General features: G+C 40.0%; 3 protein-coding genes across 3 annotated transcripts; 2 read left to right on the top strand and 1 right to left on the bottom strand.

The window, feature by feature from the left end:
- Positions 1–1,442: 1,442 nt before the first annotated feature.
- Positions 1,443–4,653, top strand: Cbr-ent-2 (the record flags this gene model as incomplete). The annotated part of the gene is made up of 6 exons (XM_002645910.1): positions 1,443–1,619; positions 1,750–1,916; positions 3,045–3,139; positions 3,186–3,698; positions 3,746–3,831; positions 4,339–4,653. 6 exons carry the CDS (start codon positions 1,443–1,445, stop codon positions 4,651–4,653), a joined length of 1,353 nt encoding a protein of 450 aa, XP_002645956.1.
- A 1,699-nt stretch (positions 4,654–6,352) lies between these two features.
- On the bottom strand, positions 6,353–8,052 carry Cbr-rab-14 (the record flags this gene model as incomplete). Its single annotated transcript, XM_002645911.1, has 4 exons — positions 6,353–6,515; positions 6,562–6,680; positions 7,566–7,810; positions 7,947–8,052. 4 exons carry the CDS (start codon positions 8,050–8,052, stop codon positions 6,353–6,355), a joined length of 633 nt encoding a protein of 210 aa, XP_002645957.1.
- Positions 8,053–9,672: 1,620 nt separating this feature from the next.
- Positions 9,673–12,088, top strand: Cbr-nipi-3 (the record flags this gene model as incomplete). Its single annotated transcript, XM_045240456.1, has 5 exons — positions 9,673–10,236; positions 10,279–10,475; positions 10,802–11,153; positions 11,198–11,378; positions 11,430–12,088. 5 exons carry the CDS (start codon positions 9,673–9,675, stop codon positions 12,086–12,088), a joined length of 1,953 nt encoding a protein of 650 aa, XP_045093450.1.
- Between the last annotated feature and the right edge of the window lie 1,633 nt (positions 12,089–13,721).

The following is a 13,721-nucleotide window of genomic DNA, read 5'->3' as shown; positions in this document are numbered from 1 at the left end:
TGTGCTGTTATTTATGTTCTGCTTGTCGTTAAGTTTCTCTTTATTTTTTTTGAAAAATCTCCTTTTCTTTACTAATGTCCATATTCTAGTAGCTCGCTTTAGCTCTTGGTTACGAGCTAAACATTCTGACCTGTTATCCTCTCTGCTCCTCCAATCTCTCATCTTTCGTACAGCTCACGCTTTTAGCTCCGCCCTTTATCAAACTCCGCCCCTTTTTTCCAATTCACACATCTCCTGCTATCCATTTGGCACGTTCATCTTCTTCCCCCCATCTCCCGCTGTCCTATCTCTTCCATTTTTTTCACCCCAACAATTTTTTATCGTGATCGTACGGTCGGCAAAAAATAAAGAAAAAAGGAGGAAAAAGGCAACTTTTCAGCAAGAGCCATCCATCTATTTGTCTTTACTGTCTGACCTATCTACCTTTTTGTTCATCAAGACAAACATTCAGAGAAAAAGAGAATTGAAAGTGAGTACTTTTGCTGCCGGGGCTGCAAAAACACTTTTCAATCTATCATCGAAACGTTGCAGCTCCTATTAAACCTATCAAAATGACTGATTCCGGGCTTGTCATTCAATCTCTGTCACTCTTTTTACACTTTCCTGGAAGGTCAGACAGGAAGTTGAAATAGTCAAAGATCTCTGTGAATATTGTCCTTTCGGTGCACTTTTTTATAAGTGTTTCTTCTCTTCTCACAGATATAAGATCTATTAATACTTGACCCTACACTTTACACCTTGATTTTTTAAAGCACATGACACACATGATTTGACCTCTGTCAAAAGGTTCAGATATCATCCAAAAGGCAAGAAAGATCCTCGAAAAATGCTCTGTGGCTTTCTTTTTTGAATTTTTTTTACTTCAAATGTTCAAACCAACTAATAACGACCCATTAGTAGGTCCACCGGACAAAGAGCAATAATGTAGTTACCCCTAACAGTGTCAAATTCAACTGACGTCATTGGTTCGAGCACACACAGAACACAAGGCCTTTCCTCTAGCACACAGTGTGACCCTTGTAGTGGACAGCAGACAACCAGAGGCCCCTAGTCCGCACGTTCACCCTCTATCCTCCTCTCTTTTCGTTTTTTGCCCCACACCATTCGTGTGTGTGCGTGTGTGCCCCTTCGTAGCGCACCCAGGCCTCTCCGAGTCTCTAGCCCGCCATTTTTAAATCAGTATGAGTGAGGAGGAGGTTATCTGGTGTATGATGGCCTACTGGTTTTCGTCCATCCGCCTTTTTATTCACTTTTGCCTTTTCACTTTTTTCCTCCCCTCAATATAATCTTTTTTACCTACTACTTGTTCTCTCCGCGATAATAACGCATTCTCTTCTTTTGCTTAATTTCATAAAATCGCATTTCCGTTCGGATTTGAATTTTCCTTAATATTCGAAACTTACGTTTCGCTTTAAGCTTAAAATTAACGTTTTCAGGGTATTATGTCGTCAGGCACGGAACTTCAGCCGCTCAACGAGCCAAAAAATGTGGAGGAGACCGCAGTGGAGGTCGAGGAAGAGGCTCCAGAAGATAGAAAGAATCTTGTCTTCTTCATCATCTTGCTTCACGGAATCGGAACTCTCATGCCATGGAATATGCTCATCACGATTTCATATGATGTGGGTTTTCTTCAAGAAAATCTTGTTGTTGTTTTTCTAGCATTTCTGGCAAGATATAGGCTTGCTAGAAATATAATGAAATACCATAGATCAATAATTTGCCTTCAAGACATAAAAACACCTATTGCAGTACTTCGAATCATACAAAATGCTCGCCAACTCGACCATCGACATGGACACTGGAGCCGTGACCGGAGACCCGACTGTCTATTCATCTAACTTCCAGAGTTTCCAAACGATCGCCTCCCAAGTGCCGAACCTTCTTCTTAATCTTCTCAACATCTTCATTGTCGTCAAGTAAGGTCATTTCAGTGTTATCATAGCATTCAAAAAGCAGTATGTCTTATCTTCCCTCGTGGCATGTGCGATCTTAGAGTGTTAGAGATCGGACAGAATATGATTAATCGGCGCGGCAATGTTCGAAAAATAGGTGACAGTAGTAGAAGGTGTTGGGTTCGTTTAGGTGACCGACTGATTCCGGTTAGATGATAAAGAAATTGATATGGCAGGGCCTAGAGGGTAGAAATAGGTTATCAGAACTAAGGAAATTATTCTGAATTGAAAACGATGAAAAAATTCCAATGTAACATTCTATAGCAAAGACCAGAACAAACTGGGTTTGAAAATATAAGAAAGGCTTTTATCAAAATCCGATTATAAGGGTTGAACTCATGACAGGCAGCTCAGGGGTACAGCGCCGCTACCGGCTGAGCTACGGGGGCGCGAAGGCGCCTGACGACCGATGGGTACATAAGCGCGGCGTGATTTCGTCCCCCGAACTGTCCCCCGAAATTTTTGCTGTCTCGCCTTCTTTAAACTGTATTAGTGAAGCCAAAGTACAGTACCGGTCAATGGTATACAAATAAAACAATTTCAGTGGACTTTGACCATTTTCAAGACCCTGATGCTCGGCTGTCAAGGTCCCGATTCCATTGAAAATTCTTAAGGATGCAAAAGATACTCACATTGAAAATTTTTCACAAAATTTATCAAAACTTCCTAGATTTTCAGCTATTTACGGATGTCTGACTGACACCTTTCTTATCGTTTTCAGTATAAAAACGGGCACAAAAGGAGCTCCCTACAGAACGCAGCAAGTAGCTGAAAAACTAGGAATTTTCGAAAAATTCTGTGAATGCAAAGTTTCTAATTTAGGTCTATTTTACATCCTCCAAAAATATCAATCTGGTTGGGAACTTGGCAGTCGAGCTCGGGTTTTTTGAAATTTGTGAAAATCAACAGAAAATACATTTTTAAAATGGTTAATATGATTGGTTGGTACTGTAGATTTTCTAGAAAATGAATTTTAAAAACGGAAAGTTCTTGTATTCCAGACTTGAACTGTATCAGAGAAGGTAATAAAGCAATTTCTATTCCGGCTAAATCAGGATTTTGCAGTTACTAATTTAAAAATGTATTTTTCAGAGGAGGACTCGCTGGACGTATCACCGTTGGACTTTCCATCGTCGCTGTCTGCGTTATCACCACCATGGCCTTCATCTACGTTGAGACACATACCTGTAAGACCCTCATACTGTGAAACGTCCGTCTAATTCCATTTTTCAGGGCTCACCGGCTTCTTCATCCTCACCATTGCCACTATCATCATCCTCAACGGTGCCAATGGAGTCTACCAGAACAGTATCTTCGGTCTCGCCGGCGAACTTCCATTCAAGTACACCAATGCTGTCATCATTGGTAACAATTTGTGCGGAACGTTTGTTACCTTGCTCAGCATGTCCACCAAGGCTGTGACCCGCAACATCTTGGACCGTGCCTTTGCCTATTTCCTGATTGCTCTCATCACCTTGGTCTTCTGCTTCATCTCGTTCTTGATCCTCAAGAAACAACGCTTCTACCAATTCTACAGTACTCGTGCCGAGAGACAGCGTGCCAAGAATGAGGAATCCGCAGATAACAAAGGAAAGATGGCGACCTACGTTGCCACATTCAAGGAGGCCTTCCCAATGCTCCTCAACGTTTTCTTGGTTTTCTTCGTCACCCTTTCCGTGTTCCCAGGAGTCATGATGTATGTCAAGGATGAGAAGAAGGGCGGAACCTACGATTTCCCATTGCCAAGTGAGTGAATCTTAATAGAATTTTAAAAAAGTTGGAAATTTTTTCAGAGAACTACTTCATGGACGTGACCACTTTCCTTCAATTCAACGTCTTCGCCTTCATCGGATCGATTGTAGCCGGAAGAAAACAATGGGTAAGGTTTTATAAAGTACCGGTCAATAAGATAAGCAAAAGACGTAATTTTCTATTGATTTTCGGCATTTTCAGGAGCGTGTAGCTCCGCTGTCAAATTTAAAATAGTTGTGAAAATTTTGTAAGGGTGAAAACAGACCTAGATTAACAATTTTGCATTTACAGGATTTTATGGAAATTCCTAGTTTTTCAGTTGTTTGTCGCTTTCTGAAAGACACCTGTTTTTTAAGCGTCCAGTACAAAAACATGCCAAGAAGGAGTCTCTCTCAGAAATGGGCGAATATATAAAAACTAGGAGTTTTCAAAAAATTCTGTAAATGCAATAATTCCAATCTAGGTCTCTTTCACACCTTTCGAAATTTTCAAAGTGATCGGAAACTTGACGGCCGAGCTCTAGAATCTTGAAAATCGGACTGGCCGAAAATCAGCTAAACAACAAATGTTTGGATACCTTATTGATCGTCACTGAATATAGAAATGATCCGATTCAAATCGATATATTTTTCAGCCTGCCCCAAACAAGCTCTGGATCCCAGTCTACCTCCGCCTCCTCTACATCCCATTCTTCGCCTTCTGCAACTACCTCCCTGAGACCCGTACCTGGCCAGTTCTCTTTGAGTCCACCTGGTTGTTCGTCATTGTCGCTGCTTCGATGAGCTTCGGAAGTGGATACTTCTCCGGACTCGCCATGATGTATACCTCGAAGACTGTCGACCCATCCAGAGCTCAGGTCGCCGGAATGATGGCCGGATTCTCCCTCATCTCTGGCATCGTGTCTGGACTGCTCTTCACCATGGTCATCAAGATGTTTGTCACTGCCTAACTTCTCAAAAATCTCCCATTAGCGCAATCAATGGCTATCTCCCCGAATTCTTGCATAACAAGAACATTGAATTGTATCTTTCTAGTAAAAAACGTGCGCTTAGTTTTTTGTTTTAACTTTTCCTCATCTCTTCCATTGTGTTGCCAATGTAGATTACCTCATCCCTTTTCCCTCTTTCAGTAGTTTTCAGCTACTCATTTCCTGTCCCCAAGTATTATCGCAACCACATCTCGTTGTTTTCATTTTCCTATTATTATGTTTTTTGTTTCGATATCATTTTTTGGCAGTTTTAACACTGAAATAAAGTTTGTTCTTGTGTTCTGCATTCGGGGTTCTCTTGAAAAAGACAGAAGGGAACCGGTAATTCAATTGTGCTCTTAAAAGATTGAGTTATAAAAGCTGATGTTCCCAGAAGTTCAACTATGCATCCATGTGACTAACATCAAGAACTGAAGAAATTGAAGGGCAAGATGAACTTTAAGAACTCAACAAGACAGCAGAAAGTTGGAAGAGAAAAATGAGTGGATTTGTGGCTAAGATAGTCAAGTTCCGCAAAATTTGGCCACGTTGGATATTTTCTAGTTAAAATTGCGACTTGAGAGCCCGATAACCAGCATTTTCGTAATTCCAGGAAATTGAACTTGGTTAAAAATTAAAGATCGCTTGGTCAGTTAATAATTACTACATTTTGAAGCTGCTCATTATAATCATAGTGCTGTAATTGCTCTTTTCCGGAATGTAGGCTCACATTATATGTTGAAAACTATAATTTTCGAGTATCAAGAGAGTTCTGCTCGTATTCTATGTGAGTGCTCTGCATTTCTTTGAAATTTTCCAAAAAACCAATGAAAATTTTAATGATTTTACTGCATACTTGCAAAATCAGATTTTTAGAATTTGGAAAAAAAAATATGAAAATTCAGAAATTTTGCGGAAGAAATATTTTTAGAAATTATTTTTTTTTCATTGACTTCAAGATTTTTTTGAAAAGACAGGAAACTTTTTTGGAAACCTGGACCGAAACGAGCTAAGCCGGGCAGAAAATATCTGGAAAAAGGACTGTCTGTTCATTTTTTGCTGGTACAAAATTGTAAAAACAGTAAACTATTTATAGAATATGCCAAAAAACGGTTCTTACTTACTTTTTTTTGATTTTCAAAGCACACATATAGCACTCTTGGTTTGGGATCAAGTAGGGATGTTACTTATCACACGAAATTAATGACGGTTTTTGATGTTAGGACGGTTTTTTGACAGTGGGATGAGAGGAAAAGAAACGAATACAAATGAAAAAACAGTAAAGAAGCTAGAATATGCGAAAGGAAAGTGTTATATTATGATCGATTCACAGTTCGACGATGATAGTGAAAATGAGAGAAAAGAGACAGAGAATTGTAGGTAAAGTGACATAAAGTTACAAAGTCAATGTTTCAGAGATTTCCAAAATTATCCTTATTATTAATATTGAAAATTATATGGGAGAGAAGAATAGGCAACTAGAAGACAAGAAAAGAAACCATACCACCCAAAATGTTGGAAGACTACTAATTCAAGATTATTTTTTCTGATTTTTTCTGGCAATTCATGATGATGGGGAACAAGCTCTTACATCGAACATACAGATAGACGGTTAAAATAAGTTAAAGTACAAAGAAGGAATGGTTTCGGGTACAAATTGAAAACGAAGCTATGAAGAAAACTAGCAATTGCAGTCTTTCTTTCCATTGTTCTCCGCAGCACGTGGCAAGTTTTGTTTGGGCTGAACTCCGGTGTCAGCGGCATTCAGATCCAAGCTTCCATCTTGGATATTTTGGAAAATCTGCTTGGCTGTCTCCAGGAAGGCATCCTCCACGTTGCTTCCACTGAAAAATTAGGGGATTGGAATTGAAGAAAGGGAATTCTCCTTACGTTTTCGCACTGCACTCCAAGAAAGTGAGTCCGTTCTCCTCAGCAAAAGCTTTTGCTTCCTCGTATGGCACATCACGTTGGTCTTCGAGATCCGCTTTATTTCCGATAAGGAAGATTGCCTGGAATTAATAGAATAGTGATATGATATGAAGTCAGAAGCCAGATAAATCCCTAAAATAAAAAAACTTGTTTTTCAGTTGATTTTAACCAGTTTCAGAACTCTGGAGCACAGCTGTCAAGTGTTGGATCACTTTGAAAACTTTGGAGGGTGTAAAACAGACCTAGATAGAAACAATTGCATTTACAGAATTTTTCAAAAATTCCTAGTTTTTCAGCTATTCACCAATTTTTTAAAGACACCTGTTTTTTTACGTCTTTTCTACAAAAAATTGACAAAAAGCGTGTCTTCCAATAAGTGGCAAGTAGCTAAAAAACTAGACATTTTCAAAAAACAATTGTTATGCAAATTTTTCAATCTAGGTCTGTTTTACATCCTCCAAGAATTTCAAAATGATCGGAAACTTGACAGTCAAGCTTCAGAGTTTTAAAAATGGTCAAAACGGCCGAAAATTAATCGAAACCCCTGTTTTTGCATATTTTATTAACCGGGGGTACTGTATGAGGTCAATAGCCAATAAAGTCCTTAAAATGGGAATGAATCCGGCACATAAATCGGAGAGTACAACAATTCATGGGGCACAATGTGATTTAGGTCACGAAATAATACGGAAGTACAAAACTTTAATTTTTCAGATTTTTTGAACTCCAGAATTGAGGATTTTGTACCCCTACTTTGAACCCCCATTGCTTGTGAATTTTCATACCCTCCGAATTATTTTCCTATGAATCTCTAAACATTTTCATTTCATTTGTGTGAACTAATGGCAGATGGCCTTGGAACACGCGAACAAAAAAGCTAGAAGTTGAATGCTTCCTGTGACACGCAATATGCTATTTTTTCCTCGTTCGACAACAATTCTTTGCAATTTGCCTCTTTCTCTTACCGTATTTGGGTTAGTCAAGCTTTTTGCATCGGCCAACCAGCTGCTCAAATGATTGTAGGTGGAGCGGCGAGTCATATCGTACACCATCAAAGCTCCGGCAGCACCACGATAATACGAACGAGTGACAGCACGGAATCTCTCCTGTCCAGCAGTATCCCAAATTTGAAGCTTAATCTTCTGCCCGCTGACTTCAATAATCCTGGTCCCAAATTCAACTCCAATCGTATGAGGGCAATCGGCCATAACTGTAAAAAAGTTTCATTTTTTGTTGTTGTTCAATTTCCTTGTGACCCAAAGAGAAAACAGGTCTCGTTTGGATAGTGTTTGTTGTGAAAACCAAACAACTGAATCGATCGATTGACCACTGAATGAATGACTCACACTTTTTCTCAGTAAACTGATGCAGCAGACAAGATTTTCCAACACCCATATCGCCAATAATAATGTATTTGAAGATGTAGGAGTAGTTATATGGAGCAGCCGTCATACTGTATGGAGTAGTAGTCTTTGTTACCTGAAAATGAAAGGGAAATGAGAAACCAGTTGTTTATATTATAAAGGCCAGCAAAGAGAGAAGGATGCAATAGAAAAAAATAGCCAGGAAAAAAGTAGCTGTTAGAGTGACTGCCAAGTTGTCATTAGTTTGGGAAAGATGCAGAAACCCGAGACGCAGAGAAAAAAACCAAAAAAGGACCCAAATTGAAATGGTTAAAACGAAAGAGGGGATATGAACACCAGGGCTAAAACCAATGGACCAACAAGGGTAGGCCCCCGGGCTACTGGATAGATACGGAAAAGTGGAGAGAGCAGCAAAACAGACAGGAGGACAAACGTAAAGAGAGAGAAAGAGACTAGAGGCAATGCATCACGAGGGAGAACGAGGAGAGGAAAAAGAAAGGCATCGGGACGAAAACGGGAGGGCCCTTCTATCTCTTTTTTCTTCTCCGAGAGATGCGAAGCGATGCGTACGATTGACCGCTGCCGCGCGCGCAGCGACTAGTCTCTACGCTGCGTCTCTGACCCCTTTCCTTCGGTCCGGAGGACTCTGGTTGTCTGCGCTGCAGCCGCCACGGTTGGTGTCCTCGACGTAAGAGATGAGAGGATGAGAGAAAATACGAATTGCCTCAAGGAGAGAGATAGAGAGAGAGAGAGAGAGAGATAGGGAGAGAGTGGGGCCGGAATGACGCGGGCACGTGGCTTCCGTCTCTTCCAGAAGAGCTTCTCTCTTATATCTCTTCTTCCTGCATCTTCTAAAGAAGCGAAGCCAACGAAAACAATTATTTTTTCCCTTCATTTTGTATTCTGGTTTTCTTTCTGTCTTTCTAGAAAATTACAGATTCCCAAAAATGTCAACAACAATACCTTTAAATCTTGTCTTGTTACAAATTCGGAATCATTAGACAGATTTAGGTGTTTCTCCTGGATCTCTGTTTAACCTTATCAGTCCTATCTCTACCATTCATTACTTATGCTGCCAATGTTTCTTTTACTTGTCCTTTCCCTATCTATCCATGTTCCGTTTTGCAGAAAGAACTGTTTGCTAACAATCTTAACCGCTTCGGCAAGCGATTTCGTCACCCTGATCCTTCTCGTCACGTTTCGTTTCTCCGCCGACCCCCCAGTCTTCTCTTCGTTTTCCACTCTCCGACATTTGTGTTGATTGTAGCGACTTGTGATGTTTCGCAATACCTGCTGATGTTCTAGCACGTCTCTCATTTCAGCTCACACACTACGCGCCCTGCCTCGGTTCTGTGATATGTGGGCGCCCGTAGTAGTAGAGATTGAAAACATTGCGAAAGAGATGGGAGACCTAGAGAAAGGGGCGGAGGCTCCCAGTTATATGCGTTGTAGTATTGCGAAATGGCGAGAGAAATAAACGAATTCATAGTCCAAGCCACTTTGTTTCACAATCTCGCCATCCTCCATTTTCACCGTTCATTGCTCCTATCCATTTTCAGGCTTATCATCGTCTGGACTTTTCTCATAAACTACTCCTCCGTTTCTTTTTAAGTTGTGTCTTACTGTAGCTCTCTAACCCGAATACCTTGTTTTTTGTTCCTTTTTTCTACGAGTTATCAAGTTATCCAACCTTTCCAAATTTCAGGGTATGGTTAAAACTAGAAGCACAATCAAAACCAGAACCAAGGATGTGCAGCCATTAGCTGCACCACTCTCTTTGCTAACCAAGGGTGCTGCCAGCGCGTCCAACTTTTTTCCTCCATTCCGTTACTACAAGGATATCATCCGTCAAGAGTCTGAAGAGTTTCTTGCCATCAAAAAAGAATATTATAAGCGACTTCGTGAAGCTCCGAAAATTGAAGAGAGCCTCTTTTGCCCAAATCACCCAATAGGGCAGCCATCTCTTGGTCCACCAGTCCAGCCAGGAACTCGCCCAATCTCACAGCTTCCTCCTCACATCATCAGAGTCCTAAATGATCATTATGTTGCGTTGACCAAAGGACAAATGATCCCAGAGGCGGATCTCTACAACCATGGAGACACTCCAGTTGAGCAACCAATGCCAACTATTCTTGATGAGCGTGAATATGTGAGATTCATCCAGGAAATCGAGGAAGAGGAGCAGAACCAATTGTTGTTGGCCCAGAGCTCTTCATCATCGTCTTCTGGAGGTCCACAAGTGAATCCATATGGTGGTCAATACCTGGTTAGTGTTTGGAATACACCATTCAAATGTTTCTAGTACGGATTTTAGCGTAACGGGGAAATCATCGGCGTTTTCCACATTGTGGGAACCGGACCAACAACACGTGCAGTTTGCCTCAAAACGAAAGAGGTGTTCACGGCTCAAGTTCTTCCAAGATGGAAGGTTCCGAAGGTGTTTGACGTCATTAAACGTCTTCAACAGCCAGCTAACATGGCTTCATTCAGCGCGGATCAACTTCGTCTGAGGTGAGTGCACATACAATATGACGAAATTAGTGAAGGGGATTACGAAATACTTTGAGTCTGAATCAGAATATTCAAAATGACGTGATTGAGTCTAGAATGCGTGGGGAACTGGGGACAAGAAAATATAGAAAGATTACTCATTCATAGAGCAGAATATATTGTAACTAACTAGCTGGTGCGCTTTCTGCGCGATTTAATTTAGTTTTTTCGTTTGCTGCGCTCCTCACTTTTTCTTGAAAAGTCACGTAAACCGATACTTTTTTTTGAAGTGGACAGACAGACGCATGTAGCGTAATGAAGATTCTAAAGGAAATTTTTTTTTTCAGTGAGATCTGCGTGTCGAGACGTATGGAAATCCTCCACAGCAATCAGAGATGGATCATTTTCAATCCATACGTGGACACTACAATCCACTCACTCGCTCTTGCTCGTCTCGATGAGATTACAGAATCTGAAGTTATGGAGATTTTCAAGAAACTCGTTGAAGTCATCCAGTTTTGCCACTCCAGAAGAGTTCTGGTTCGCAACTTCAGACCCAAAAATTTCTACCTGAAGAAAGCGGAGGACGGAAGTTGGATCGTCCGCCCAGCTAATCTTCAGGATTTGGGATGCGACGATGAAGTGACAGATGCTCATAACTCTCGTCGTACCGTTTATGCGGCTTTTATGGCACCAGAGGTATCCAGAGAATTGATTCAGAAAGCTCATTGTATGAATTTCAGATGCTAAAGGCCACCACAAAGACACTCCACACGTATGACACCGAGATGTGGGGCCTTGGTGTTCTCATGTACATATTGCTTGTTGGAAAGTATCCATTCTATGAAAAGGACACTACTCCACTATTCCGGGCCATCAAATTCAAGCAGCAAAAGTGGCCTATGAATTTCCTCTCCTTTAAAGGTACATAAATCCTTGAAAGCATTGAATTTCCAACCCATATTTCGTTTTCAGCGACTACTATGGTAGACATGATGCTGAGAAAAGTTCCATCGGCAAGAATGAATCTTGTTGACCTCGCTCGCAATCTCGAAGGAGAGTTCCCAAATGTCAGATGTCGTTCCAATATGATGTTGAAGCAACACGATTTGATGATCAAGATGGATTTATTGGAGATGTATTACGATGCGTATAAAGGAAGACTCCTTCCGCAGAATGTTGATCCAATTCACGAGGAGCTTCTTTTGTGCCGGCATGAGTTCCCGATGACTGCAGAATTTGCTAAGAAGGATATTCGCTTGGTTTTCGAAACCATCAAAACTGGCATGGATAAAAATGTCACTGGATTCCAAAAAACTGTCATGCGTCGTCGTTTGGATCAAATCAACCAAGTGCTCATGGAGAATGAAATCCGTGACGCTCAAGCCGAAGACCGCAAGCCGAAAAACATTCAATTCTTCTTGCATGAACTCTCCAAGGAGATTCTTCTCCCATTTGTGATGTATCCAATCAGCGATCACTATCATCCCAGTCAAAATCCAAAAGATTGGATTGCCTACAAAGCGCTCCGTGATGCAAACCAGCTGGCTTTCCCAGTTATCATGAGAGGAACTACAGTAAAACAGTACCCAGCTCCACAGTACAAAGGCAGAGTCGTTACGGCTCGCAGATAGATCATGTATATACCTTTCTAGAGATTTTTATCATCTTGAAACGTTCTCCTATTGCTAACGCCTTGTAATTAAACGCGAGATTCTTATTCTACAATTCCATAGAGAATCTGTATATAAAATTCAAGGTCTACACAATTTTCTCTATGGGTCTTTCTTATTTATTATTGATTGATTTATTCCTAATCATACTTGTCCCCGTTACTTCCAGTCTAATCTCACACTTACTAGTTTAACACTCCTCCCCAATTCTCGGTGGTCTTTTGTAATCAATGCAATCACTTATCTTGTCATGAAACAGAAAATGAATACTTTGCAATAAGTTTCATTGTCTTACTGTAATTTTTCTCTTTGTGTTTTCCTTCACCATTTACTCCATCGTCCCCTATTGTCTACTGATAAGATGTTGATAAGAAAATCAATGAATAAAATTGGGTCACAAAACGAAGCCTGATGTTGTTGATACGAACTCAAAAACTACAAAGCGGACACAAGAATTTCAATGAAAAAAACGTATTTCGCAATCGTGCAAAAATTCAAACTTTAGAATGTCATGCAGTTTTGTTATCATATAGTGATAAAAATTCAATGAACTCTAATGCACGAGAGCTTACACGTAGTTTTAAAGTTTGCATGATTTGGAAACATTCTAATTAAAAAAAAATTACAGGGCTACAATCAAAGTTTTACCAAATAAAAACCGTTCAAATTTTGTTGACTTCATTTCATTACAATAGCCCAATCATTGCAGTTGCTTGATATTCGTTCATAGAATTTGAAACTTCGAAAAAGTTTACGAGAAAGTTCATATTTGCCAAACAAAACAATTATGAAATATTCAAGTCACAAAACCTCTGAAAACCACAACACGTTTCTGACATTCTGGCATATTCCCAATTCGTCAATAAGTTGCGAAATCTCAATCCAAATTGGATTCCAATGTTTTGAAACAACAACAAAAAGTGGTCCTTGAATTTCATAACAATCCCAAACGTCACGAGTTCGTTTAATCAAAAAGCGAGGCCTCTCTCCAGTGTTTGTCTGATTTACTAATTGGTTGGAATTGAGATTGGCTACGAAATCATGTATGTACAAGATATCAACTTACATTTGACTTATTGGGCTTGAAAGAAAGCTGAGATTTCAATAAATGTATGGAGTCGCGATTAACAAGAAAGTTTAGGAAGACGACGTTTAAAACACTTGGTTGGTCAAATTATGAGTTTCGTTTTCGGTTCGTCAAAAACACTGTAGAACCTGTAACAGGAGGCCTTCCCCATTGTCAAGTTTGAGATAATTTATCTTAGCTCCTCTGCAAGATATGAAAATATGTAAACGGATAAAATAATTTCGATATAATATAATGATGAACAATTCATTTGTTGACAACATTTTCATTTCTTTGAAAGGAACATAGATAAATTAGTTCAAAGTTTGAAGTTAAGAAACACTTCTATCAGTTTTACGGCAACGTTTCAATCGAGTTTGAGAGAAACTTTTCGATTATCGTATTTCAGGATTTTTAAGTAAATTGTTTCCAGGCAACTGATTCCGAACCTTCAACGATACCGATTTTTCTGAGAAAGTCTCCAATAGTTTCCAGTGGAGCACAGATTATAGGTCAAAATCCTGTATT

The sequence above is a fragment of the Caenorhabditis briggsae genome (assembly GCF_000004555.2).
Source record: "Caenorhabditis briggsae complete genome, chrX, whole genome shotgun sequence".
NCBI classification, from domain to species: domain Eukaryota; kingdom Metazoa; phylum Nematoda; class Chromadorea; order Rhabditida; family Rhabditidae; genus Caenorhabditis; species Caenorhabditis briggsae.
Note: the sequence above shows the minus strand (reverse complement) of the source record. Positions and strands in the feature narration are given on the sequence as shown.